The sequence below is a fragment of the Trichoderma reesei genome (assembly GCF_000167675.1).
Source record: "Trichoderma reesei QM6a unplaced genomic scaffold TRIREscaffold_3, whole genome shotgun sequence".
In the NCBI taxonomy this organism is placed as follows: domain Eukaryota; kingdom Fungi; phylum Ascomycota; class Sordariomycetes; order Hypocreales; family Hypocreaceae; genus Trichoderma; species Trichoderma reesei.
Genome location: NW_006711150.1, coordinates 1,290,122 through 1,316,591, shown reverse-complemented (window position 1 = coordinate 1,316,591; position 26,470 = coordinate 1,290,122). Strand labels below are relative to the sequence as shown.

Here is a 26,470-nt window from a genome sequence, read left to right as displayed (position 1 = left end):
GTAGTATGTACAAGTACTGGAGTGGATGTCCACGATGTAAATCTGCGCACCAAATCTGCGCGGGTCGGGGCTGACGTTGGAGGTGCAGTAGGCGGAGTACAAGGGAGATCCTGATTTTAAAGCCTTCATGTTCCCAGGCACCTCCTGACCAGGCGGGGCGTGTCTTGAAAGCTGCACCTTGAGGGAAGAGGGGCGTACTTGTAATGCGCAAAGAGAAATACCCAGACCTCAGGGGTGAATTGTGATACAGATTATGTACGTCTGATGGAAAGATACATCTGGCTCTGGGTCTCTCCCTCCTTCAGCTGAACCATGGAGATGCTGCCTGTGGAAGGAACATGGCACAGCTTTGGAGGCAGGTACGGATGCAGGTTGGAGGTAACTACCTTAGTACTGTTAGGCATCGAAGCCGAAACCCTGCATGAGCTTGATGCGGTCTTTGAGGTTACAGTACATGTTGAGGTCGCCTTGACCCCTGGAGATGGTTTTTGATAGGTACCTTGCCCACCTCTTGGGATGCCAACAACTTGAAAACATGACTCCGTAGGTACGGTATTGCTACGAGGAGACACTTACAGGGGGTCCTAATGTGAGCATGCCTCATTACCTACCTACCTACCTAGGTACCTTAGTAATGCCGAGTTGAATTTGATGTGCCAACATTGTAGGTACATGCCCGGCATCGTACCTACCTAAGCCAGTATCACAAGTGATACACCAGGAGTGTTGGGTTGGTGCTACGGTATTGAAATTTCCGAGAATCCGTGGGACGCGGTCATACAATATTGAACAGCTCAAACTTGTGCGATTGCGAGATTTCCCGTGGAATCTGATGTGCTGATGCCGTGCCCATCGCGTCATCCTCCTATGCGGGCGTGGAAGCTGCCGTCAGGATCGACGGCAAACCAAAAGCTAGGACTGGCGCCTCCCTAGGTACGTATTGGGGTGTCCCAGGTGTTGTGCAGCCACCGCCAGCTTCCAGCATCGCCATGCAATGCAATACTACAGCAAATACACCCCCAACAAGCCTCCACGACTCCTCCTTACATACAGGATCCTGCTTCTGCTGCTCTAGCACCGACACCAGCAAGAAACAGGCGTGCTGCTAGCATCTCTTTAGCAGCGTCGCAGGAACGCAGCAACCCGCCCATTTGCTGGCTCAGCTGCTTAGCCTCCTTGCCTAGTGCACCATTTTTTTTTTCTCTCCGAATCATCTCGCACAGCAGCGAGGATCATGGCCCATTTTCGCACCCCTGAGCAGGACCGTGTGTTCCACCTCAGCAGACCCCATTTGACGTCGAGCTGCTCCATGGATCAAAAATAGCGACCGGCTGGCGCAGGGAGTGGGCCGGCGCCGAGATGTGTGTGCTGGGGTTCCTGACAATGGGGCAAATTCAGGTTGCTGCAGCCCTCTCACCAGTTTCCAGGTCAGTCCAGCCTGTTCCGCTTCTGAGTGCTTGCTGAGGTTTCTGGGCTGACCCGCGCCCATCAGCTGCAGCGTCTGATCTGATGACGGGCAAACACCCGCCATGATATACCCCGAATCGTCGTCGCTCTCGACAGATGGAGGCCGCATCGTGATGCTGCCAACAGCATCCTTCATATATAAGGGCCACCGGCTGGGGCTTGGCCGCGCATCTGCTGTTGTCCTCCCGCAAAAAGCAAAGCCGATACGAAAGACAAGGGCCTGGTCACAGCTCGTAACAGTGCTAGCATTGCTAGTAAGCGATGAGACGCGATTCCACAGCAAGTGTTCCTTGCCCCTGCTGAGGCGTCCAAAAGAGGATTCCCCTTGGCCGCGAGAGAAAAAAAAACGTCATCGAGTCCCCACCAAGCAGCCTCAAGCCCCGTTCGCTCACCTCGATCCAAGAAACCACGAGGAGGCAGTAATACGTCGTCGACAAACGCCGCTTCGCACGCCTCCTCCGGACTTTGTTTGTTTGCGCCCCCCGGAGCTGTCGACTGCTCGTTCCGCCGTCTTTACCGAAAAGCCTCCCACTTGGCGCTGCGGCTTGCTCCCCAATATTCTCACAGGGGGCGTGAGACGTCGAGATCCTCTCCTCTGAATGGTCCTCGTGCTGTCCACGCCGCTGTCCACGCCGCCGTCCGTACTGTACTGCCACGGCTCGCTGCTGTGAACTCGCCCTGCGCTCGACAGATCCAAAATCCACTCGCGCGCTCCACTCGCCTTTGTTCGCTCGATATATACAAGAGCCTTCCCGCTGCTGTCCTGGTACGTACGTAGCAACTGCTTGCTGCGGACGGACGGACAGGTCATATCAGCCCAATATGACTTCGAGTAAGTCCCTTCGCGCCACTCTGCTACCGTCATCTCTTTCTTTTCCCTCCTTCCGATCCCCTTCGCAAAACGGCCCCGACTCGACCTCGAAATCAAAAGCCAACGCCGACGCCTCTGTCCGAAAGGCTCTCCACGACAATGGCCCATCTTCAGCCTCGCAGCCGGCCGAGCTGTCGCCAAAGGCCCTGCAGCCCGTCGTCGAGGGAAGCTCCGACGATGCAGAGTCGCCTTTGCCCAGATTGCGAAGCCAAAAGCCGAAGCCTTGGGGCGCTAGAATCTCATCCTTGATTCCGTCGCTTACAGTCCAAACCACAGACCACCGTCCCGTGTCTATCCAGCGAAAGCCCATCGCAACCATGGCGCCACCATCCCAACCACCACCTAACCCTCCGCCTTCTTACGATCTTCCTCCTCCTCCGGCGCCTCTCGGTCGCCCTCCTCCTCCTCCCCAGGGGCCTCCTCCTCCTCCTCCTCCTCCTCCGGCCTCTCAGACGCAAGCATACTCGGTAGCCGAGTCGACCAGTCCCTCCAGCTTGGCTGGTGATAGTCCGACGCTGTTCGAATCGGATCACCAACACTCCGATACCTCTTCCTTCCCCTGCCCGCAGTACAGTCCTCCGATACCACCAAAGGCCGAAGTGTACAATCAATCGCCAGACACGCCGGCTGTGTCGTCTCAGATATCGCTTCTTGTAATGCCGCAACCTGATACCGGTAGCCCGCTGGACAAAGCCGCCCCTCCGCAGACCGTGGAACCTGCGCCGCCCTCTCCCTCTGTCTATTCTGCAGCAAACACTCCCGTCGTTGACCAAGACGTACCGATTCCCGCCCTCCTTCAATTTGATTTCGACTCTCAGATCGATTCCCAGCTTCGCGTGAACCCAGTCATTATGGATCCAACACCACCGTCACCTGGGCCAGAGACATCTTCTTTCAGAGCGATCGATGAACGCCTTGGCTCGAACCGTAGTTCGGCCGAGCACAACGACGAGGCTTTCAGACAAGAAGTGTCAAGAAATGGGAATGGAAATGTCGAGCATGATGCTCACAGACCACGGAGCATCTCATTTTCGCAGCGCAAAGATTCTCTCCCTCCCATGCAAGGACTGAGGACCCGACAGACGGCACCCTTGCCTGAGCCTAGGGGTCGAAGCGTCTCCGCACAAGTCAACTCGACGACCATGGACGGCTCGAGACTGTCCACAACCGCCAACTTGCGGCCTATATCTGGTGTCAGCCAAAGCCCGACAAGGAGGAAGTTGCGACGAAGCTGGATGCCTGGTAGATCCCGCTCCAACTCTGTGGATGCGAACCACAAACTGGCAGCCTGGGTTATTTCGCAGGACAACCAAACCGAGTATAACACGGCTTTCCTGAAGAATGGAGAAAAGGTACAGACGAGACTACCGGTTGTTTGTTCCCGTTGACCATTGATGGCTAACGATTGATCTAGGTTCCCGAGCTTTGGAATGAGAACGGCGCAGTTCTTGTCTACCTGTATCCGAAATCCAGCGGGCGTGGACCATCTTTCAAAGTGCCAGAATTTACTGTGAGCTCCTCACTCATCTTCAACGAGCTCATTCGCGCAGAGCTGGAGTCTCCCACGACTTCGAGGCACAGGGCCCGAAACTCTACAGGGAGAGATAGTCTAAGCACCGATGATGCTTCGCGAGTCTCAACCCCGACGATTCCGATGGACAACTCCGGGGACTATCTGCACCTCTATCTTCCCTCAGCACCATCCAACGCCTCGAGTAGTTCATTGACCGTGCCTGCGGAAGCTCCGAGCCCGGCAGCGGAGCTGGAGCGGTTGATCGCTATCCGGAATCTGTTTGCTTTTCTCACCGGCCAACCACTTGTAGGAACAGCGGCACGGCCGAGGACGTTTGATGCTTTCCTTCAGATTTCGGATCTATTGCAGGAGTTCTGCTTCGCGAGCGCGGATGGCTATACCTTTGGCAGCGCCGTCGACATGAGCTTTGGCTTCTACTCGGAGTCGCTGGGTCTTGCAGACTGCCGCCACAGCCGAGAACAGACGTTGGAGGCCCTCATCTTGGGCGAGCGTATGCGGTCGGTGGAGCTGTATAACGAGGCGTTTACGCATGCTGCAGGAAAATACCAGGCCATCATGGAACTCAAATTGCCTTTATTCCAGCTGGTGTCTCCCGTCACGCGACAGCGGCTGGAACGTGCCCATTTCGACCTTGTCAGCCGTCAACATAACGTGAACGAGCACCTTGAGCAGTTTGAGTTTCCGTCCTTGTTTGCGGGCATCGCCAACTCCTCGTCTATTCCTGAACTCAAGCAGGTTCGCTTCAAAATCTGGCGAAACTCGTTCACCAAGATGAGGCACTTTGTCTTGAACTACTACAAGCATGCATTTGGTAGCTGGCCTCCTAAAGCCAGCAGCAAGAAGAATCCATTTGCGGAGAGCGGTCTGAACCGAATTGTTCTCAAAACCCTCTACTCGGATCACTGTGCCCTCTACGACCTATTGGTGGATCGCAACAGCCTGACGTCGAGGGTCATTGACGAGGTACCGACGGTGTCCAAGGAAGCCGACGAGATGATAACGTCGGCTCTCCGTAACATTGAGTCTGAATTCGACCGGTCTAGGCCTCCGGTGTTGCCTCCTATACCCTACGACCTCCCTCTGATTCCATCAATGACGGCTATTCTCGAGACGTACAACACGCTTTCTCCCCGAGAGCAGGCCAAATTTGACAAGAAAGTCAAGGAGTCCGAGATGCTGTTGGTGCTGAACGCCGCCTACAACTACGATACGAGCAGCCTCCGACTTCCGTTTCTGGATAGCTTCAAGGAATTCGAAGCCCGCGAGGCCAAAGGAAAGATGTCTCAGGACCTCGCCGACCAACGCATTGGCTACTTCCTCTTCCTCTACGTTGTCCTTCAGTCACTTCCCACGCTGGTAGTTGATGCCCCAGACCTGAAGTTCACAGAGGGAGTAGAGTATTTCCTGTGCCAGCCGCCGATTGGCAATCCTCCCTGGGTTGATGCCAAGGTCCGCAAGATGTGGTACGAGGTTGCCGGCGGAGGCTATGTCGAGCTCTCTGCAGATGCCGTCATGTTTAGCGTAGAGGCCATCTATCACCGAAGCCACTGCTGGCTGGCTGCCAAGATCTGGGAGGAGATGGGCAACTCGGCAACTCCGCCTCTTGAGGAGCCGGCTCTTGAACCTCTTGAACCCCCTCGTCCCAATTTCCAAGCAGCCGACAGTGCCTTTAACAATGGAGCGGGCACCCCTGGCAACAGCTCGCCATCACCACCTCCGGGATCTCCCCAGCTGCGCCCCCGAGCGCGCAATCTGTCTCCGGGTGGCCGCCGTACCAGCAATGCGTACCGCTCGAGCATCGTCATGGGGCTCGAGCCCGTGCCTCTTGAGCCGCCCAATGTTTTTGGGGCTCACCAGCGAAGCAGCTCTCTTGGCCCACGGCCACCAAGCAGCCGTATCGCCAACCGGAGCTCGTCCGTTGGGAACCTCGTGGGCATGAACACTCCTCGAGCTTCGAGACCAAGTTCTCCAACCCGGGTTGCGGCAACAGCCGGAACTACTTTCGATGATATCCTGGGACAGCCAGAGAAGAAGAAGCCTGCCCAAAAGAAGAAGAGCAGATTCTTTTGATCTCGAGACACCCTCCACCTTCCACTTCGATCATTCTTTCGGTCTTCGGTTTCCTCTGGCTTGAGCTCTTTCCCAACCTTCATATGCTTTCTCTCAATGGTTGGCTGAGTCTACTTGGTTATTGATTTCCTCTTCTTTTTCCTTGTTCATTTTCACCATACACACCTATAAACATAAAAAGGGCTTTACTATTGGGGCTAGGCATTTGGCGCTGAGGCTCTGTTTCTGGGAGGGTTTCCTACATATCAACACTAGATCTGGAATATTAATACGGCATATACGCTGTTGGCATGAAGCCACGGAGAGGCAGGCAAGGGCATCAATCGTCCTGAATAGACGATGGTTTTTTGGAGGTAGCAGACAAAATACATTAGCAGGCAAGTACGCAAACAGAGCAAAGCAGAGCAAGCATGATTTATGAGGGTAATTTGTTAGACAGAGATGTACCCCGAGTATTGGCTGCTGTTGACGCATAGTAAACATACATTGGATTTGTCGTGTACAAGACCGGCTCCCTCGATGGTAAACATGTTGACAATTTATTTTGAATCAATATGATAGGAGAGTTAATTCGTATCTTGAAGCTTTGACCATGAATACCTAATATAATTGTTTATGAGCACAGAATTTCGTGTCCATGGGATTGCTTCAAGTCAAGAAGCGTGATTAAGCTATTATTCTTATCGTGAGATCGTAACCGCTTCCCCCCTCTCTCTCTTGATCATATCCTCCGAAATATCTCTCTTGGTGAAATTCTGAAGAGCCATCTTCTTGCTCTTGGGTCCCATATATCCAATCTGCTTCAAATAGTCAAATCCGATCCAATACACCTGCCATTATACCATAACATAAGAAAAGAAAGGAAAAGGTAAAGAAGAAGGAAATCAAAAAGCATCTCCCAGAATATGATCATCCAACTGAAAGAAAGAGAGGGAAAAAAAAAAAAAAAAAAAAAAAAAAAAAAAAAAATCACCATTGTGTTCCCGTGTCCCTTGCAAAAGAAAAAAAAAAAAAAAAAAAAAAAAAAAAGTTGGTATCATCATTTACCCCAAAATTACGCTTCCAGCCGACGCCATCTCCCCCTTTCGGTATGCCACCACTTCTCCTTCTCTTTCTTGTCAGCGACCTCGCCCTCCTTCTGGTTCCAGCGCCCCGTGCATCCTTCTCTGCCGCCGGCGAGGGCCTCTCCGCCGTCGGCCACGAGGTCAAGCACGTCGACGAGGCCGCCCTGCTCGTCCGTGGCCCCCTCGTCCGGAAGCAAGTGGTAGGTGATTTTGCTGCCTAGCGTGCCGAGGAAGCCGGCCACGCCGATGGTCTGGGCGACCTGGCTGTCGTCGTCGGTGAGGCTAAAGGTGAATCGGGGGACGTCGTGGGCGGCCTCGAGGCGGGCCTGGGCGGCGAGGCGGGCCTTGTGGAGGTCTGTGCCTGAGGATGAAGGCGCGTAGATGGTTGCCGGGAGGGACATTGTCGTGGCGGACTTGTGGATGGGCGAGACGGGGGACGAGGGCGCGCTGAAGGAGCCTGATGCCGGGATGCTGCCGCCGATGAGGGTGTTGTGGCGGTAGAAGCGGTCGGTGGGGAGGCAGATGTGGTGGACGGGGCGGCAGAGCGCTTGGAAGCGAGCCTCGGGGTCGTTGGGGGTTCGGAGGATCGTGAGGGCAGGGAAGCCGCCGGCCTCGATGCTGCGGGCGAGGATGTCGTCGGCGGAGTTGGTCGTGGCCGGGTGGCTGGTGATGTCCCAGTGCAGCTTGACGATGGATGCCGAGGCGAGGTAGGGCATCATCCAGAGCGCGAACGAGTCCGTCTCGGGCATGACGGGGGGGAAGGACTGCGCGAGGGCGAAGACGCGGAGCGAGGGGAGGTGGGAGAAGATGCGGGCGAGCGCCGGCAGAGACGTCAGGGGCGTGTGGCGGAGCTCGAGGCGCTCGAGGCGCGAGGTGTTGGCGCGGGTGGCGAAGGAGGTGAGGCCGCTGGACGTGATGCCGACGATGCGCGAGAGGATGAGGGACTTGAGCGGCGGCAGGGAGAGGAGGTTGTTGTCGTTGAAGGCGTTGGGCGGGAGGTTGCAGAGGTGGAGGTGCTGCAGCGAGGGGAGGTACGTCAGTGTCTTGGAGAGGAGCCGGTGAGGAGCAAGCGTGGCGCCGGGTTGGCAGAGTATCGAGAGCTTGGTGAGCGATGTCCAGTTGCGGTGGCTGCTCAGGAAAGCGTCTCCTTGCGCCGGCTCCAGCATAGCAGGGCCGCCGCTCTGGCCCCGTTGCTTCGACGGCGAGTTGTCCATCCGCTGCCCCTGAGGCGCGTTGGGCGCTGGTGGTTCCAGGATCCACGTCATGTCCTTGAGCGCCGTCCTCGTCGACAGCGCATGGAAGATCTTCTTGAACGAGTGGTCGTAGCTCGGCGTCGGGCCCGACAGCCTCTCCAGCTTCGGACACGCCATGACGAGCGCCGCCACCCGGTCCTCGTACTGCTCCAGCCACAGCATGCCCTTGGAGGCGGACCAGTTGGGCGGCGGCTCAGGGTGCGGAACCTTGAGCGAGCGGACCAGGGCGGCGATGTCGGGGTTGCTGCGGAGGGTGCGTCGGAGCAGGGCCATGCGGTTGCCCTGGTTCTGCTTGAATCTCTTCTTGTGAGCGGCCGAGTCTGAGCCGACGAGCTGTATGTCTTCGTATCTGGGGGTTGGGTCCAACTATTAGATGATGAAACACACACATGAAAGAGAGAGGGAGAGAGGGAGAGAGAGAGAGAGAGAGAGAGAGAGAGAGAGAGAGAGAGAGAGAGAGAGAGAGAGAGAGAGAGAGAGAGTGTGTGTGAGAGAGATGCAAGTTATCAGAAGAGGTCAACTTACAAGACTACACGAGCGTGCTTATACCACCTCCGGCTGCACAGAGCGGCGCTGCACAAATCTCGCATCATGCACGTCGCACAGCTGTCACTGTTCTTGTCCAGGTGTAACCCCTTCAACGACCGGAGCACCAAGTCGAGCACCTCGCCCGGCAGGAGACCGAAGAGCTCGTCGGGCCGCCGATCAGGCCCATGCTTGAAGGCCGACCGAATCGGCGACGACAGGTAGACGCTTTCGCGCACCCAGCTGCTCGTCTCGAGGGTGCTGAGGTGCATCCTGTTGCCCACCGAAGCTGCCCGCTTCCTCGGACCCGTGATTCCTTCTTGAGCCAGAGGAGGCGGTGGCCTGAACACGGAGTTCGTGGGACTGCTGTTTCCAGTACGAGCAGCGGCAGCACCACCACCGCCGCGGCCGCCATTATTGACGTTGGTCCTGTTGTTGTTGTTGTTGTTGTGCTGGTTGTTGTTGTTGTTTGCGGAAGAAGTGCCGGCCAGCTTCTGAGGCCGCTTCAATGCCGCGTGAAAGGCCTCCGGAGGGCCATTCTGGAACCTCGATGGTGCACTCTGCTGGCCTGGATATGCTGGATACGCTGACGACTGGCTCGCCGCCCTCGTCGTTCGATTCACCCGTGGGACCTGCTCCTTGCTACATGCCGCACCTGCGCCGTCGTCCGCATGCTCATCGATGGAATAGAGGTCCGCCGCGGTGAAGGCCGGAGGGAGAGGAAAGGCCTTGATGGTGGCTGTCGAGGTCATGATGCCGGATCTCGCTGTGGATTAGAACATAGACGTCCGACATGCAGTTCATCGTACAGAGGACAAGAGAAACAAGAAGAAGAAAGGAAAGATGTAAAAGAAGGATTGAGTTATGGAAGGGCAGCAGCACCAGTAGCGCGTGCAGACAGGAAAGAAAGCAAAAGAAGACCCCCCGTAATGTCCAGCCCAGACGATGTTCTTCTGGGGGAGGATCCTTTGCCTCTTTCAACCAACTCGGTCTGTCTCTATGTACTGTCTCTTCTCACTTCCTGGCCTTCTGCTCGCTTGCCAGAACGTCCAAAAGCAAGCAACGATCAGCTGGTCGATCAGCGTCGTTCCCCTTCAAGGGTTTTTTTTTGCAGGAAGCAGACTAGCCGTAGCGAAGCCTGGGGCAAAAGGGGCGGAGAAGCACATCTTTTTGATTGATTCCTCCCGGGGTGGTCCCCCATGACGAAAGGGCCAGGCTAGCCAGGCCGTTCTGTCTGTGTGTAGTAGTAGTATTATTCTTCGTCTCCCTCTGTAGGATGTGTCTCTCTGCGTCGTTCTTTTGCTGCCATGTACACGTAGTAGGAGTAGCATCTGTTATTAGCAATACCGCCACAGACAGGTAAGCTCCTTGTTGTTTTCATCGGTCTGCCCTCTCTTTCTCACCATGTTCCTCTTCATTCTTCAACCGCCGCCGTGACAGCGAACTAGCATGAAGAAACCGGCCCCACGAATCAATGGCCTGGTGTCATTCTTGTGCATGGTGGAGAGACCAGACCCTTTGACGCAGGTACAAGTGCGTGATGGGGTCAACATCGCTCGCACTGCAGACTGCCGAGCCCAGGCAACCCGATCCAGGGGTAATAATTCGCTTTTTTTGTGGGCATGTAATCAAAGAGACGCCCACCCCAATCGCAATGCCTTGCCGTGGAACAGAGACGACGCAACGCTGCTCTGCTCGGGGGCCCGCTACTAGCCTTTTCGTATTGAATAATTTGCCCTTTTCACCCGAGACAAGGGACAAGGGACAGGGGGGGAGGCATGGGGTGGAGAGAGACCGCCAACTCGTGTTTTGCCTGGATCGGGGAAGTGTCCAAGAGGCTTTTCCCCGTAACTGACGCTACCGTGCGAAGACGTGGTTCATTGGTCGTGGGTGAAGGGACCCTTGGCCAGGGCAACTCTTTTGGCATCCTAGGGAACTGATTCAGGCGGCCCTCACCACCAGGATGAGGCAAGGCGATGGGACACGAATATCGGATTTGACAACTGTGAACCAAGGAATCATCCCGTCTGAACAAGTCGCGGCTATCGTTGTCGTGTCGTCCTGGCTATTTGCGTCTGGTGGAGCCTAGCCACTCAAGAAATCCTGGACTCTGTCGGAGGCGCGTCGTCCTTCGCCGTCTAGACCCGGGAGCTGAAAAGCCTAGAACTCGCCGTGTCCAGCCGTCGCCGACTTGGACTGGAGCACGAAGGCGACTGGCCATCGTCAGAGGCCCGTGCCCTGGATCAGCTCGGTCTGATAGACAGCTTCTCCGTCGATGCAGATTCAGCCGCAGGGGCGCTTCTGTGCGCGGCTTGTCAACTGGCGCCCAAGCCGAGAGGGCGCACTCATAGAACAAGGTGCGCCATCATGGCTGACCAACAGCGCGTTTTCCTGCAGAAGCTTCTTCTTTGACACGAGGCGCATTCCGATCGGGTGGCTTGTCTTATAGCCACGACAAGGCGCCGTGGCTGACTTGGGGCTTCACTGTCGCGTGTCCTAGCTGCATGGCAGAAGCGCTTTTTCAGCTTTGAGCAAGGCTGTCTTCCCTGAGTGAATGATTTGAATGATTTGATTGTCCCCTTGCTTTTCTGCCTTACCTGCTTTGCACCCAGGGAATCGAATCATTAGCTTCCCAAACAGGGACGCCATCTCATGGTTTTCTGAAGAGGAATGTAATATCGTACAAATGATCCCGGTGGGCGCGCTTGTTCTCCCTCCCGCATAGAGGCCAAGGGCAGAAGATGGAAATGACTTGCATCTTCTTCGCTGGAACCAAAGTGGCATGATGCGGCGTAGTGAAACATCGGTCAACAGTTCAATGTCACCTTGAATGCACGTTTCGATGAATACTGCAAGATCCGCGACCTTCGTATCCAAGGAGCATCTTCCCTCAGAAACACACAAGTCAAATTCATGCCGACCTATAAATAGTCATCGGCTGGTATCACAATATAAGGTCATACCTCTACACCGATGCGATGTCGCCGTGTAACAGGCCTCTCTATCTTAGTCAGTCGCAAAACGAACTCGCCGAGCCGGCTGAGACATCATCTCTTTCTCGGATATCGCTGTGCTTTCGCCCGTCATCATCCCTTCAAATGGCCTCTTCTTGGGACGTCCCGGCAATTCGTTACTCGTAGCATGGTGCTCTTCCGGAAGGATATCCTCGTCAGGGTGCATCGTGACACCGAAACCTCTGCCAAAGACGGCTTGTGCAGTATGAAGCGCGGCCATTTCTGATTTGTAGTTGTCATTGCTTGATTCCATCGGGGTGACCTTGGCATTCTTGATCCAGTTAAAGATTGACCGCACATCCAGGATGGATTTCACCTGGCGATGCTCTGCCTGCGTCATGTCCCTCTTGCGCTCGAGTATGATTTCATCCAGGCTGTTCTTGAGCACGAGCGTTTCGACCCAGACTGGTTTCTTCTGACTGATCCGTCGTACACGGCCTATTGCTTGTGCTTCCACCTGAGGGTTCAGGACCGGGTTGATAAAGTAGATTCTCGATGCCTCTCGCATGTCCAGGCCAAACGCAGCTTGAGAGAGATCCATGAGCAGGACCCTATGCGCAGTTAGGGGCAGTCATGTCTGAAGTTGCCATGCGAGCGACTTACCTGAACCTCTCATTGTGATTGAAAGTATTGACATACTGCGCCCTCCTTTCGGTCTTTAAAGATTTGGCGTAGATCAGATACTGAATTTGAAGCTACTTCATGTTAGTCCAGCTGTGGTTTCATCTTTCTTCAACAAATACGAACCACATCAAGCATGCTGGCCAAATACCATGCTACGTTCTCGTTCTCGTAAAAGACAATAATCTTTTCTCCATCCTGGTGCTTGACCAGGTTGTCTATCAAGTAAGAGAGTTTTGCGGATACGGTGGCCGTGATCTTCGTCTGCTCAAGAGGTCCAGCAAGGTTCTCGGCGGCTATAGTTGTTGGCTCGATACCGTTTACCCCGTGAGAGCGAGCCTTCTTTGGACTATCATCGCCCAGCTTCGTATTGCCGGCAAGTGTCTCTGAAGGTTTGTCTTTTGACTTGGAGTCCTTCTCAGGAGCTGCCGCGCTTAGCAGTTTGAAGCGTTCGAGTGTGCCTTCAGATATCAATTCGCCGTTGAGAAGGGAATTGAGCCTCTCCTCGCTTCCAGCTGCATTGTAAATCAGTTTCTGAAGAGATAACAGCATGCTCGTGGAAGTGCAGATGTCGTTTTCTGAAGATGCACCGTCTAGCGACCACGACTCGCCGGCGTTGCCAGGGAAGCCCGTAACGGACACGGCCATCTCGTGGAATTGATTCGTCAGATTTCTCAGCTTGTTTCTCGTCGCCAAATGGCCAAAGCCGATGGCCTGTTTGAGCATCGACTCATCCTCAGGGCTGATGGGGATCTTCCGTTCGGCCAAGAATTTCTCAGCAGTTTCCACTGATTTGGCGATTTCATCAGCCGTGAAGAAAGACCCTCCAAAGAAGCTTGCCTGCTTCAAGTTCTGAACGATCTGTAGCAGAGCCTTTCTTTGCTTCTGGTGGAAGAAGTAGTCTGCGTCTTCGCGCTGCGACTGGACGGAGTTGAAGACAATCATCATGGAAAATAGGTTTAGTGACAACTGATCTTGATATGAACCGTCAAGGACGACAATCTTCTCTTTCACAGATGGTAGAAGTGTGCCAATCTCCGATATGCGATGGCGAATAATGAGAGAGTTGAGCGTAGATTCCAGGCAATCCCATCGTCCTTGACTCCTGGCGTTGTGCTTGGGGAGCATCAAGTAGGTGGTCCAGTCGGCTAATGTATCGCCACTATCAACAATCGTGTTGGCCCATGGCCGCGCTTTAAGATACAGAGCGGCAATAGCTCCAATTCTCTCGAGATCCTTCTTCTCAAGTTCAGTCGAGGACTCGTTAGCTTGGCTTGTTGCACTGTCCGGACATGGGATCTGATGACCAGTTGGAGCGTTTGAAAGCGTTGCTGCAGAGAGTGACTTTTCGACTCCATACAGACCATGAGACGGAGTTCCAGTGACAATCCATCTAGAGGAGAAATGCATCAAGTCCAGGCCAATTAGCAAGTTGCTTCTATTGCTCATTCTCGAGTTGCCCAGCTTGTGACCCTCATCGACAATGCACCGCTTGAAATGGATGGATGAGAAGACGGTTTTCTCCATGCCGCCGAATTGTTTCTGGAGCATCTCGAACCGAGTCTGAGAGAAGAGAAGAATGTCATACGTGAGGATCTCCTTGCGCGATGGAGTTTCGGTCTGTCTCCCAAGAACCAGCACCTTAAGCCCTTCGGTGTGTTTCTGAATCTCCTGTTTCCATTGTGCAACAAGGTTGTTGGGAACAATAACAACCGAGGCCTGACTCAGATATATCTTCTTGGGCGGCACATGGCACGGCGTTTTGAACCGGCTTCCTCGACGTGGTTCTGGGGCGGGGAGGAAATAATGTCCCGGATTCCTGGCAAGGGCCTCGTTGCAATGGCTAAACTCGTAACCATAGTGATTCCTCCACGCTTCAAAATGGGACTTCCATGGGACGGCATGGCGGGTAGCACATGACGCTGCCATGTCAGCCAGAGATGCGATTCTTGCCCTGATCGGTGGTTCACCGGCTTTGTAAAAGTCGGGCGGACTTGTAGGCAAATGCATCGTCGCGAGTATCAACGCAAGGCAGATCACCGTTTTGCCCGAGCCCATCTCTTCTGCTAAAATGCCTCCGGAAACTGCATCGTAATAGCGTGGTTCCAAAAGGACTGTTCCAGTGGCTGGATCCATATACCAAGACGAGCCGCGTGTGTCTTTGAGATGTAACAGTCGTGGGTCAAGATTCTGACCGGGCTGTGCCTCCTTCTGTAGCATCAAGGCCGCGGATCTTCTTTGGTAGAGGTACAGCTCCGTTTTGAGCCCAGGTACTGTGCTCTCCATGAGGTTGTGCATCGCATCTTGCGTGTATGGCTCAACAATAGTGCTCGAGTCCGGGCAAGGCGAGGGGATGGTGTTGAAGAGTTGCAGGAGAGACACGTCTTTACCAGGCTTGGCAGAGCTGGGATCTTCGAGAACAGGATAGCCATCTTCGCATGGCTTCTTGACGGCTTTCCAGGCACATGAGGAGTAGTCGAGAGAGCGAAGGACCTGGATCCTCGTCTTCTGCAAGTTTGAGTCAGAGCGATCTACCGAACGCCGCAGAACGTCATCTGGAAGCAGATACACTCTGACGACTCCAAGCTGATCGCTCAAGGCGCTGACGCAGAACTCAAGCTTGCACCAGCGGGCGTGGAGCAGCTTGCTAATCGGCAGAAGCTTTGAAGAGCCGAGGAGCGATGCCTGGATGTCGGGACGGAGGACCGGCGTAACAGATGCAGAAGCATTGTCGCCACCGTTTAGGGCATCATGAGAAAGAAAAAACTCTCTCCAGGTCCGAAGTTCTATAGACAGCCAATCGTCAATGCCGACCTTGGTCTCCGTTTGTGAAATCCCAATGCATCCGACAGGAATATAGGGAACCGGTTGCGAAGGCATGGTGCTGCCGGAGTTGATCGTTCTGTCGAGTGATCCTTTTCAGGATGATGCCATGAGAGGATTCCAGGAGACTGATGCTATGAGGTCGTCTTCAGAAATCTCTGGTATCACATCTCGAGAGAATCGTGTAATGCTGTGTGATTATGGCGGGAGATAAGCGATGAAGGAAAGAGGCAGATTCGGGGTTAAGATCTGATCCTTCGTGGAACGATATCAGAGTGCTGCCTATTACAGTGTCGATTCCGGATGTGGACTGTAACATCAACGAACAAACACGTGGATACGCACAGTGCGCATTGGGCGATTTGTCAGTTTCGATTCACGCTCCTTCAGGCTGAATGCACTCTTGCCCTGTTGACTCTAAGGAGTGTGACTGAGATGTATAGGATATCCATTGGAGCTTTTCTTAACCTTGCGTCTATTCCCAACGCTCTAGTAAACCCACATGCCATTGCTGGAACAACCGCTCAGAGACGGGCATCAAGCTGTTACTCTCCTGGAGAACCTGCCGAGCTGTCTTAATAGCAGCGGCTGGGAAGCTGATCTCCTGGACTCCCGAGGTCATGGAATCAACGAGGCTATTTCCTTGCTCTACATCAATGTCTTGATAGAGAAGCTTTATCGCCGTCCTCCTTCCTTCGCGCATGGTGGACGTATACACGATATTGGCATTGAGCACCCAGAGATTCAGAGACAGAGGCTGCTCCGACCTTGTTCCTTCTGCAGTGGTATCAAACGTATGTGATGCCACAACGGATTTGGACGAGCCTGATCGTGAAATAGTTGCTATCAGAGTGGCTGCTAGGCACTCTGAGCTGCTTGGAGCCTTGCTGGGCGAAGCTGTTTCGCAAGTCACCTGCCACTTGAACAGGGCTATAGATGATGCAAGAGCATTGTATAGCCCTATTTCTGAAGCGCAAGCCTTGCAAGTGATACGTAGAGGCTCCACTGGATCAGCTCCATCAATGGCCTCTTTGCTGGTATCGAAGGTGGACTCAGAGTTGGGTCGAGAGAACTGCTGGTGGTAAGCTGAACCGTTCTACGAGTCGGAAGGCGAGCACGATACGGCAAGTCTACGTAGAGGATAGATATATCTCCTTTAATCTCCCAAGTTCCACGTCTCTGGAAATAGGATGAAAAAGTAAGAGACTGCTTTGACAACGCCGATGCTTAACCCGTTCCCGCTAGAGAAGGGTACTAGCAACAGCGTTGCCCACGGCGAACCATGGGAAAGCAACGCATTCTTCTTGGGGACTTGTATCGGTGGCCGGGTCACTGAAGGTGTTTACACACTCGACTAGGCCACCTTCTTTTTCCCCGACATTTGCGGAAAAGCAGAGAGCAACGTGGGGGGGCACAGGTGATGACTTACCAACAGACCATCACAGTCCGACTCTGAGAACATGAAGGAAGTGAGGTCCACAAACCCAATACCAGGCTGAGCGGTGATTGCGCTATTAGCTCCGTATCCACGCTTGGACAGGGCGTCGCCGTTGTGATGCTCGTGTCCGTGGTCGTGAGGCTTATGGCAATGCCAGAATTCCATCATCTCCGCCCAGTTCTCGCTAGGTAAATCTTTCCATGACTTGACACGGCCTTGTTGCACAATCTCGCAGCCGCAATTTCGGCAGCAGATGCTGGAGCCAACCTTGAGATCCGTAGAACTCCAAGGTATTGACTGGTTCTCAGGGGAGAATCGCGCCAGTTGCGCCTCAGTGGCCGGCACCGGTAGCCTCCAGGCCAGCTCTTGCGAGCTATTCTCCGGGATGGGAATCGTGGAGCGCACGATGACACTAGCTGGAAGATCTAGTGCTCTGACTTGGCCTCTGTGATGCACCTGAATGCGGCGGCCGTCATCGAGGATCTCGGCCTTGGTCGTCGTATCCGACGGCGACGAGAGCGTGGCTCGAACCGACACTTGTCTGATGTTGGAGAGCAGCTCGGCATATATGGAGCAAATGGAAGTGTCTGACTGCGTCATGTTCAACTCGGCATTCACCTGCAGGTTGAGGCTGTCTTTGTGCTGCACTGTAGGGGATAGAGGAAAGATGTCGGTTTGAAGTTGATAAGAAAAGGCTGGAGAAGGCTGCAGTATGTATTGAGCTTGAGGCTGAAGCTGAGGCTCAGCAATTCGATTGTGGCTGGAGCTCCAAATAGTACCCGCTGTAGCACCAAGACGCGACGCGTGACTACAGTTCAAGTGTTGCGTCACTGGACAACGGCTGGCAGGCGCAAAGCAGAAGCTCCACCATGATGCCATCCCCACATAATCTGGCCAGGACGGAACAATTCCATGATCCTTGTCAGCAAAGTACTACTTTGTTGTATTATGCTTTGCCCCAACAACTGGGAGTTGACGATATCTTCTTCTTGTTCTCTACACTCTTCTTCGTCTTCAAACACACATCACAAAATGTCGGGCATCATCTCGTACATTCCAGGTGCAAGCCTGCTTCTCGGCGGTGGCAGATGCAAGTCGATTGATTTGCCACCCGTCGAGATTCATCACATTGAAACTATTGCTGACAGACGGGCTCGGTGTCTGAAGCACCTGTTGAAGGCAAACCATGCCAACTATGCCATCCTCTTCAACAATCTCCGGTTCGACAACCACAATGTCCACATCTTGAGCTCGGCGTATCTGCTTGGGGCGAATGAGAACCAGCTGCATGACATTTACAATGACGAGATTCAAGATCTGGTGCCTTGGGAGCCGTCGCCATCCGAGCTGATTGATGAGGACTGGAGAGACTTCTTGGGCGACAAGAGGTACCAGAGGGCCTTTCTGGATTACTTCGAAGATAAGCTTGCCATGGAGTTTGCGTACGATTGGAAGCAGGAACTGCAGCACTTCCTGTTCAGCGGCGACGAGCCGCTGTTTCATGGCTTGATAGGCGGACGTAAGAAGACCCCAAGCAATTCCGGTTACGGTGATATAAGTCGCAGCTAACAACTGATAGTTGGCCATCCGCTTATTCACCTTGGATATGCCTATGAGGTGGACAGCAGAGAAGTTGCCATGGAGGCACTTGCTCTCACCTGCGTCCAGTACAACTTCTTCCACAAGTATCTCGACAATCGCTCATATACCAGGCCGTCTCCGCTCAAGTCCAAGGCTCCGTTGGACCTCCTAGGTCAGCTGTCCAAGGATGATAGATTCGGCAAAGGGCCGGAGGATCTTGGCGACTTGGAAGAGTTTCTCGACAAGAACGAGTCGCTGTTCCTGGAGTATTGGAACGGATGGGATGTTGATGACGACCCCAAGAAGCAGTTCGAGCTGTCGCAAGAGGCAGCCGTCGCGTTACTTGTGGCCACTGTCCCACCAGGCACTCACGCCTACGACTTTTTCATCGTCCACCTATTGACCACCAGCCACGCCGTCCGGATTCTCCTGCCATTTGTGCCACCAAAACACCACGTTTCTCTGGTTAGGGAGTGGTGGCTTCTGGTTCTGGCCATGTTCATCGTCAGGGGCCGGCCTATGCCGGATCCCGACAATGTGGAGAGCGACCTGAAGGGAAAGAACTGGAAATACGTGGTGGATAAGGCGCTGAACTCGGCATGGTCAAAGGACGCACATTTCGTCAAAGGTACGATTCCACCCCGACGTTAGGGTTGCAAGCAGAGGACATGACACTGACGAATATATGTTCACAGCAATACGAGCCATGAAGGAGGCTGCTCAGACATGGGGCGATGTTCACGAGCGCTATCTTAGAGCTGCAGTGACGTTTGTGGATAATTTCCACGGATGGGTTCATTGATTTGACGAGGAGGTTTTCCTGAAGGAGTGAGGAGTGATGGAGCTGGTTAGCCGCAGATTGGATATGAGGCATGAGTTACGCACGTGACGACAAATTGTAAATGCAAATTGAAATCTAGGATAATTGCTGTGTTGGAAACTCCGAACTAGGTACAAATTGTCCAGGCTTCCGTGAAGACTCTACCTAAGTGAGCAGAAAGATATGATGCACTTGATGCTATCGTGCTCCTTAACTACCTGACCTAGTACTCAGTAGGTAGGTAAGTATGAGCTGCCAGGTAGCGACTGCCTTCCTAAGTACCTACCTACTTAGTAGCTAATGGCTGTACAGTGCAATCTGGCTAACAATAGTGTATGGCACTGTACGTGAACAAGCCGTCGAACTAGGCATGTTGATATCGCAAACCGTTTCTTCAGCATCAACCGCAGACTCTTTCTACTGTCAACAGCCCTCATCGCCGCTTCTGGGTGTGCTTGGCCTATCCTGTGCCCGTGCTCTCGCCTTGCATGGAATTGTCACAGTACCGATGACCCAGTCGCGTTAATGGCACCGCCTGCGAAGCGTCGCCGGCGGAATACCGTTGAGGCGTCTGAAGATGAAGACGAGCAGCCCAAGGCCAACACCCTGACGAATTTCCTTGTCTCCTCGCCAAACTCGCCTGCAAAGGCCAGAGTGCCGACGACCTCTCCGAGTCCCGCGAAAAGAAAGACCGCCAATGGCCAACAGCCACCGAGCAACGGCAGCCCCCTCCGACCGTCGCGATCACTCAAGAATGGCACCAGCTCCAGCTCCAGCCCCAGGAAGACGAGGGCTGCGAGCAAGGCTGATGATAAGGGAAAGACGGCGGATTTGAAGACGCTCTTCTCCAAGCAGGCGCAGAAGGCGACAAGGTCGGGCCCGGGAGCCGATAGAAGGACGGAGCCGATAGACGATTTGATATCCGATCCCATATCCGACGATGACGAGATATCGGAGCGCAAGGCTAGCTCATCTAGCTTGGTTGGGCAGCATGTGAGGAAACGGTTGAAAGGCACCAGCGGCGCCGAGCTGCCCGTCTCCAGTGGTCCCTTGACCATGAGCCAAAGGTTCCTTAAGCCCAGTCGACCAGCAGCCATTGATGCGTCGAACGATGATTTGCGGCCGTGGTCGGAGCGATTTGGCCCGCGAAACCTCGACGAGTTGGCTGTGCACAAGAAGAAGGTGACAGATGTTAGGAAATGGCTTGAAGACGTCATGGGAGGCCGAATGAGACAGCGGCTACTGATATTGAAAGGCGCTGCCGGCACTGGGAAGACGACGACGGTCCGTCTCTTGGCAAACGACATGGGATGCGAGATCCTAGAGTGGAAGAATCCAGCAGGGAACGCAGTCAATGGCTTTGTCTCGGCGTCCTCGCAATTTGAGGATTTTCTTGGACGAGGAGGAAAGTTTGGTGCTCTGGACCTGGAGGACGCTGAACCGTTGTCCACGCCAGCGAGCTCAAGCAAGCCGTCCCAATCACAGCAACCAGGTAGCAATGGCAAGAAGATTATCCTCATTGAAGAGTTCCCCAACACCTTCTCTCGCAGCTCGACGGCACTATCTTCCTTTCGGCGAACTATTACACAGTACCTGGCGACGCAAACACCATCTCTACACATGTTTGGACATCAGACACCAGCGGATCCAATCACGCCGGTTGTGCTCGTGATATCGGAGACGCTGCTGACGACGACGTCCGCTTCCGCAGATAGCCTGACCGCCCATCGACTTCTCGGGCCGGAAATTCTACGCCATCCCGGAGTCGGGCTCATCGAGTTCAATCCGATAGCGCCGTCGCTGCTGGCAAAGGCTCTGGAGGTTGTCGTGCAGAAGGAGTCGCGAAAGTCAGGGCGCAGACGAACACCAGGACCGCTGGTTCTTAAGAGGCTCGGCGAGATTGGAGACATTCGCAGCGCCATCTCGTCGCTTGAGTTTCTCTGCCTAAAGGGAGACCAGGACGCAGACTGGGGATCCAAGGTGACGTTTACGAAGCAGAAGAAGGGGGCAAAAGATGGCATTGCCCTCACACGTGGCGAAGAAGAGAGCCTCGAACAGATTTCTCAGCGCGAAGCCAGCCTGGGCATCTTCCATGCCGTGGGCAAAGTGGTCTACAACAAGCGGGACGAGGTGCCGTCCAACGACCCTGCGGAGAAGCTGCCGAGCTACCTCTCACACTGTTCCCGGCCGAAGCCATCGCAAGTGTCCGTCGACACGCTGGTCGACGAGACGGGCACCGACACGCACACGTTCATCTCGGCTTTGCACGAAAACTACGTGCTATCCTGCGAAGGTACGGATCCCATGGACCTGTCGACCCCGATAGACTATGTCAACGAATGCATCGAGTACCTCTCGCTGGCTGATCTGCTCAGCCCTTCCCGGGATGTCTTTTTTGGTGGACGCGGGGGATACGGGGGAGGCTTTGGAGGCGATTCGGCAAGTCACGTCCTTCGCCAGGACGAGATTACGTTTCAAGTTGCGGTGCGCGGCATGCTGTTCTCGCTGCCTAATCCCGTGAAGAGAAAGGCCTGGACCATGCAAAAGGGCGGGGATGCGTTCAAGATGTTTTACCCCACGAGCCTCAAGCTTTGGCGAACAAAGGAGGAGATTGAGGGCTTGATTGACGTTTGGTCTGGCAAAGTCCTGAGGGGCGAGGCTGAGCTTCCGACGAGAAACATTATGGACGGGGCCAGCATCTTTCGCCGCAACCAACCCTCGGCCGTCTCGAATCAAGACCAGAAGTCAGCCACCAAGGAAGGCGAGCGCAAAGACGACGGCCGTCATCAAAAGGCAGAGATGCGCGACAGGCCTCCCGTTCCCACGCTCGGCAGCACGGCTCGCCAGGAACTGCTCCTCGATCGGCTGCCGTATATGGCGCAGATTGCTCGGGGCCGCAAGACGGGGGCACGCCAAAAGGATCTCGAAAAGATTGTTTCCTTTTCCGGCGTGAATGCGGCACTCGACGAGGAGGAGACTGATGTCGACGAAGATGCCGCGACGGGAGAGACGTGGGCGACGGATAAGCCCTCGGAGGAGACGAGTCCCCGGAAGAAGAAGAGGGTGGGCATCAAGACTGGTGGTGGTGGTGGTGGTGCTGTTGCGGGGATGTTGAAGCAGAAGCTTGTTCTGAGCGACGATGATATTGAGGATTAAGGGGGGGAGGGAGAGCGGCGGCGTTTTCATGTTTTCACGGATGGATGTTTTTTCTTTCTTCTTCTTTTGTTTGTTCTCCAATTCTGTTCTTGTTTGATTTTGCTTGACAAATTCAGGGCGTGGGAAATGTGGGATTGATGATGATGCCGGGGTATATGAGAGATGGGGGCTAGATTGGGCGCGTTATAAAAGGGCAACCTGGGGGTTATTGGGATATGTTTGGACTTGCGGCATTACCACATGAAGGATGAGATTCTGAGACGGTATATACAAGAGATGTTACCTCGGGAGCGATGAGGGGGTAGCCAGCTTACAATAGCTAAATAGAAGCTCACTTCTCTTTATATATTATGGCGATCTGTGTCTAAATCAAAAAGGAGGAATGAGGATGTAAAGCCCTGCAGATTGTTGTTGTGTCTCTGTATCAATGCCACATGTTGAAAAGCAAAAACTCCCAGACGCCGTCGCATAACCCGTTCCCAAAACGCCAACACATGCCCGTGTAGCTGGTCCTCTGCCACTGCTACTTTTTTTCTTTTTTTTTTTTTTTTTTCCAGATATCTCACCTCATGATGCAAGATTCGCCGCAACAAAGGCCTGACAAGTATCAAAAAAAAAGTCAAAGTCAGCAAAAACAAGAGAATGAAGAGCTAGAAGTGAATAGTATTGGGGAAGGGAAGAAGGAAAGGTAAAAAAAGAAAAAAAAAGTAAAAAAAAAGAAACGTACGGGAAACTCCTTTTGCAGCGAGTTGATTACGCTCTCGACGTCCTCGGCCAAGCCCTCGACATTGGCGTCCCACCTCCGCATCTCCTTGTTGGCCACGACGTCGGCGCGGCGGCTGCCCTTTTCGCCCGAGGCCTCGCCGCCCTGCTGGAACCAGACGGTGCCGTCGAGCTGGTCCATGCGGCCGACGAGGCGGCCCTGCTCAATCATGCGGGCCGTCGTCTCCTCGGCCCTGGGGGCGTCGAGGCCGAGCAGCGAGCCGAGGGCGTCGAAGCGGATGTTGTTGTAGAGGCGCGAGACGCCGAGCAGGTTGTGCTCGACGACGGCCTTTGCCAGGACGGTGGAGCCGTCGGCCGTGGTGGCGAGCTGGTGCGGCTGCAGGCCCTCGGCGAACTTGTCGACCTCGGCGGGCGACAGCAGGCGGTCGAGGAACATCTTCTCGAGGATGCCGAACTCGGCGAGCTGGGCGGAGCGCTCGTCCTTGTAGAGGCGGCCCAGGATGCGGCTGCGCATGGGCCCGGCAGGGGCCAGGATGGCGCACTTGACGGCCATGCTCAGCGTGTGCAGGCGCTCGTCCTCGGCGACGGCCGGGAAGAAGCTGATTTCGTGGTAGCGCTGGGCGGCGAAGAGGAAGTCGCGCTTGGCGTCCTGGATGCGGGCCTGCGACAGGCGGAAGTGCAGGTTGAGGTCCGGGTCCGAGACGGTGTGCATGATGTTCTTGAGCTTGTTGACGTAGACGTCGGCGGCCGTGTCGTCGCCCACCTCGAGGTAGTTGCGCACGATGCGCACCCAGACGCGCGCCTTGTCCTCGTCCGAGACCTTGCGCTGGGAGCTGTCGAGCGGGATCTCGGCGAGGGCCTTTGCGGCGTCGAGGAAGTCGTCGTTGTTCTCGTGCGCCGTGGCCAGCAGCTCGTAGATGGTCGCCGCCGCGTCAAAGTACGACGACGGCTGGGCCGCCAGCTTGCCCAGCGTGCGGTTGCCGACGTCGATCCACAGCTGCTCGTTGTCGATGCCCTTGAGGGCGTTGACGAAGGCGGCCAGGAAGGATCGCGAGGCGACGAGGCCCGGGCCCTGGCGGAAGAAGGAGTCCAAGACGGCGTTGAGGTCGGCGGCGGTGGGAGCGGCGGGAGCGGCGAGCGAGGGCATGTCGGCGAGGATGGCCTCGTAGCGGGCGGCCATGGCGGCCTTTTCGTCGCCAGAGGCGGATTCTGCGCTGGCAATGGCCGCGGCGACCTTTGGATTGGGTTCCATGGGGGGGCTAATTTGAGGGGATGAAGATGGAGAGGGAGATGGGAAGATGAGGGAGAAGTTGAGGTTGGAGAAGTCGAGGTTGGAGGTTGAGGTTGAGGTTGAGGTTGTTGACGTGCATTTGGCGGGGCAGCACCGAGCTATAGCGGGGTATTGCTCGGTACCTAAGTTACCTATCTAGTAGCTGTGAAGCTGCTATTGGTATGTACTCTTAGAGACCAGATTGTGCACGTGTGATGAGAAGCAAAATGTTGGAAACAGGAGGATGAGTTAGATTGATGGAGTTTTATATGCAAGAGACCTGTCCCATCTATTTCCTCTCACTCGTCCACCCTCATGCCGTGTATTGATGTTATGACATTCCCCAAAACACCAACGATAAACGCCATTTGGACACCTGAATGGCAACAAGCAAAAAGACGCCGATATACTCATCAAAGCCAAAGACAACAACAACAAGCAGAAAAACACACGCTCCAAGACACACACACACACACACACACACCGTCCTAACAATCTCCCGTGAATGCTCTCTCCCTCTATTTATTATGCCAAACCAGCGTCCGCAAGGAATCCCAGTGATCGCAGTCCTTGTAAATGTACGTCATGCTGCTCCTCAGGCTCGACTGCAGGTCCTCGGGGTGGTGCTTGAACAGCAGCATGACCAACCCCCACGACAGCGACGCGAACGCGGGCCAGGCGTAGTGGCTGATTTGCGAGTGCAGCGGCTCGGCGGAGACGACGGGCAGGCCGTGGCCGGGCTTGACGGCGATGCGCGCGAGGGCGAGGGCGACGCGGGCGAAGATGTAGATGACGATTTGCTGGTTGACGGACGAGATCTTGCCGTAGCGCTTGGAGCGCTGGCCGAAGACGATGTAGCCGCCGAGGAGGCCGGCGAAGAAGGAGTCAAACGGGCCTGGGTTTCGCGACAGTTAGCCTGAGGAGAGGAGAGGAGAGCAGAGGATAGGAGAAGAAAATAGGATAGGATAGGGCAAAGGGGGGGAGAAATAAGACAGCATTTACCCTCCTTGCCTGGCGTGGCTCCGTAGCGCTTCAGCGCCAGCATGGTGATTTTGTATATCGATGCAAACTTGGCCAGGTTCGTGGCGTGCTTCTTTGTCGCCCGAAAGACCAACGATGCCTTTTCCCGGAATCTATTCATGTCATGTCAATGCTTGCCTCTGGAATATTCGCCTCGCGTTCGGTATCGCCATCGTTCGAGTAGAAAAGGGGATACGTACGTCCCAGACCGGAACAGAAAAATCATCCTATTCGCATTCGCATCAGCACCACCTCTCTCTCTCTCTCTCTCTCTCTCTCTCTCTCTCTCTCTCTCGCCCTCAATTTTCCCATTCCCCCCCCCCCCCCCCCCCCCCCCTTTCTCATGGTCCAAGTGTCAAACTCACACCAGCGCGTGCGGAAACCGCACCTTTGTCCCGTACACTGCGCCGTTGCGCGCCGTCTTGAGCAGGGAGAGGACGTCATGGTATGTCGGGTCCAGGACGATGCCCTCGAGGAACGCCTGCAGCCGAAAAAAAACAAATCGATATCAGCCATCTGACTCCTTGCGCTTCTCTCTCGGCGGCTCATACCTTCCACTCCTCCAACATCCACGAGGCCGCCATGCTGCTGCTGCTGCTGCTGCTGCTGCTGCTGCTGCCTCGGCTATTGTCGCTCGTTGTTTGTCTTGTTTGTTTTAAGCTCGGGCGCTCAATCAGGGATCACCGCAGAGAAGAAGAGCGCAGCAACTGCCAGGTGGAAGAAGTATTGGATCAATGATGATTGAAAGGTTCTCGAGTCGGTGTCGCATCGAAGTGCTGTGAGGAGTCGCATGTATGTATGTATGTAGGACGTAAAGGTAAAGAAGATGGCACGGGTTATTATTAGCTGGTCTGCCCCGGCTGCCGAGCTTCTGAGCCTCGGCCTGGAGCTTTGAATGCTACAACACGCGGGACATTGAAAAATGGAGACGCCCGGAGAATTGATGGACCAGACGTCACCGTTTTTTTTCTGGCTTACATACCATACCGATGAATCACATTGGAGGACGGGGAGTGACAGCTGACAAGGTCCCTTGGAGGTGAAGCTGATAGTAATCGCCTGTGGCTTTGACTTGCTTTCACATGTGATTCCCGCTCACCAATAACCTAAACTTGAATCTGGTCTCACCCCAGCATACCATATGTAACCGAACAACATCTTCTATACACACTGGAAATAATCAATCCCCAGGAAACCACACAGAAATGATGAATCAATTC

At 54.6% G+C, this 26,470-nt stretch overlaps 8 protein-coding genes across 8 annotated transcripts; 3 read left to right on the top strand and 5 right to left on the bottom strand.

The window, feature by feature from the left end:
- Window positions 1-3,480: 3,480 nt before the first annotated feature.
- Window positions 3,481-5,486, top strand: TRIREDRAFT_56206 (uncharacterized protein; the record flags this gene model as incomplete). The annotated part of the gene is made up of 2 exons (XM_006962911.1): window positions 3,481-3,690; window positions 3,753-5,486. Coding segments are annotated over 2 exons (1,944 nt in total), but the record flags the coding sequence as incomplete, so codon positions are not given.
- A 1,510-nt stretch (window positions 5,487-6,996) lies between these two features.
- Window positions 6,997-9,536, bottom strand: TRIREDRAFT_104448 (uncharacterized protein; the record flags this gene model as incomplete). Its single annotated transcript, XM_006962685.1, has 2 exons — window positions 6,997-8,608; window positions 8,785-9,536. 2 exons carry the CDS (start codon window positions 9,534-9,536, stop codon window positions 6,997-6,999), a joined length of 2,364 nt encoding a protein of 787 aa, XP_006962747.1.
- Window positions 9,537-11,790: 2,254 nt separating this feature from the next.
- Window positions 11,791-15,299, bottom strand: TRIREDRAFT_75450 (uncharacterized protein; the record flags this gene model as incomplete). The annotated part of the gene is made up of 4 exons (XM_006962684.1): window positions 11,791-12,349; window positions 12,402-12,493; window positions 12,546-13,701; window positions 13,765-15,299. The coding sequence occupies 4 exons, from the start codon at window positions 15,297-15,299 to the stop codon at window positions 11,791-11,793; spliced, it is 3,342 nt and encodes a 1,113-aa protein (XP_006962746.1).
- A 418-nt stretch (window positions 15,300-15,717) lies between these two features.
- Window positions 15,718-16,947, bottom strand: TRIREDRAFT_56431 (uncharacterized protein; the record flags this gene model as incomplete). The annotated part of the gene is made up of 2 exons (XM_006962683.1): window positions 15,718-16,314; window positions 16,672-16,947. Coding segments are annotated over 2 exons (873 nt in total), but the record flags the coding sequence as incomplete, so codon positions are not given.
- Window positions 16,948-17,712: 765 nt separating this feature from the next.
- TRIREDRAFT_75447 (uncharacterized protein) lies at window positions 17,713-19,063 on the top strand (the record flags this gene model as incomplete). Its single annotated transcript, XM_006962910.1, has 3 exons — window positions 17,713-18,238; window positions 18,260-18,889; window positions 18,957-19,063. 3 exons carry the CDS (start codon window positions 17,713-17,715, stop codon window positions 19,061-19,063), a joined length of 1,263 nt encoding a protein of 420 aa, XP_006962972.1.
- Window positions 19,064-19,606: 543 nt separating this feature from the next.
- Window positions 19,607-22,237, top strand: TRIREDRAFT_120447 (uncharacterized protein; the record flags this gene model as incomplete). The annotated part of the gene is made up of 1 exon (XM_006962909.1): window positions 19,607-22,237. The coding sequence occupies one exon, from the start codon at window positions 19,607-19,609 to the stop codon at window positions 22,235-22,237; it is 2,631 nt and encodes an 876-aa protein (XP_006962971.1).
- Window positions 22,238-22,790: 553 nt separating this feature from the next.
- Window positions 22,791-24,246, bottom strand: TRIREDRAFT_75444 (uncharacterized protein). Its single transcript, XM_006962682.1, has 2 exons — window positions 22,965-24,246; window positions 22,791-22,834 (listed from the first exon to the last, which is right to left on the bottom strand). The coding sequence occupies exons 1-2, from the start codon at window positions 24,210-24,212 to the stop codon at window positions 22,805-22,807; spliced, it is 1,278 nt and encodes a 425-aa protein (XP_006962744.1). The 5' UTR covers window positions 24,213-24,246; the 3' UTR covers window positions 22,791-22,804.
- A 502-nt stretch (window positions 24,247-24,748) lies between these two features.
- TRIREDRAFT_75440 (uncharacterized protein) lies at window positions 24,749-25,887 on the bottom strand (the record flags this gene model as incomplete). Its single annotated transcript, XM_006962681.1, has 5 exons — window positions 25,802-25,887; window positions 25,616-25,731; window positions 25,451-25,477; window positions 25,233-25,363; window positions 24,749-25,125 (listed from the first exon to the last, which is right to left on the bottom strand). The coding sequence occupies exons 1-5, from the start codon at window positions 25,832-25,834 to the stop codon at window positions 24,749-24,751; spliced, it is 684 nt and encodes a 227-aa protein (XP_006962743.1). The 5' UTR covers window positions 25,835-25,887.
- Window positions 25,888-26,470: the final 583 nt, after the last annotated feature.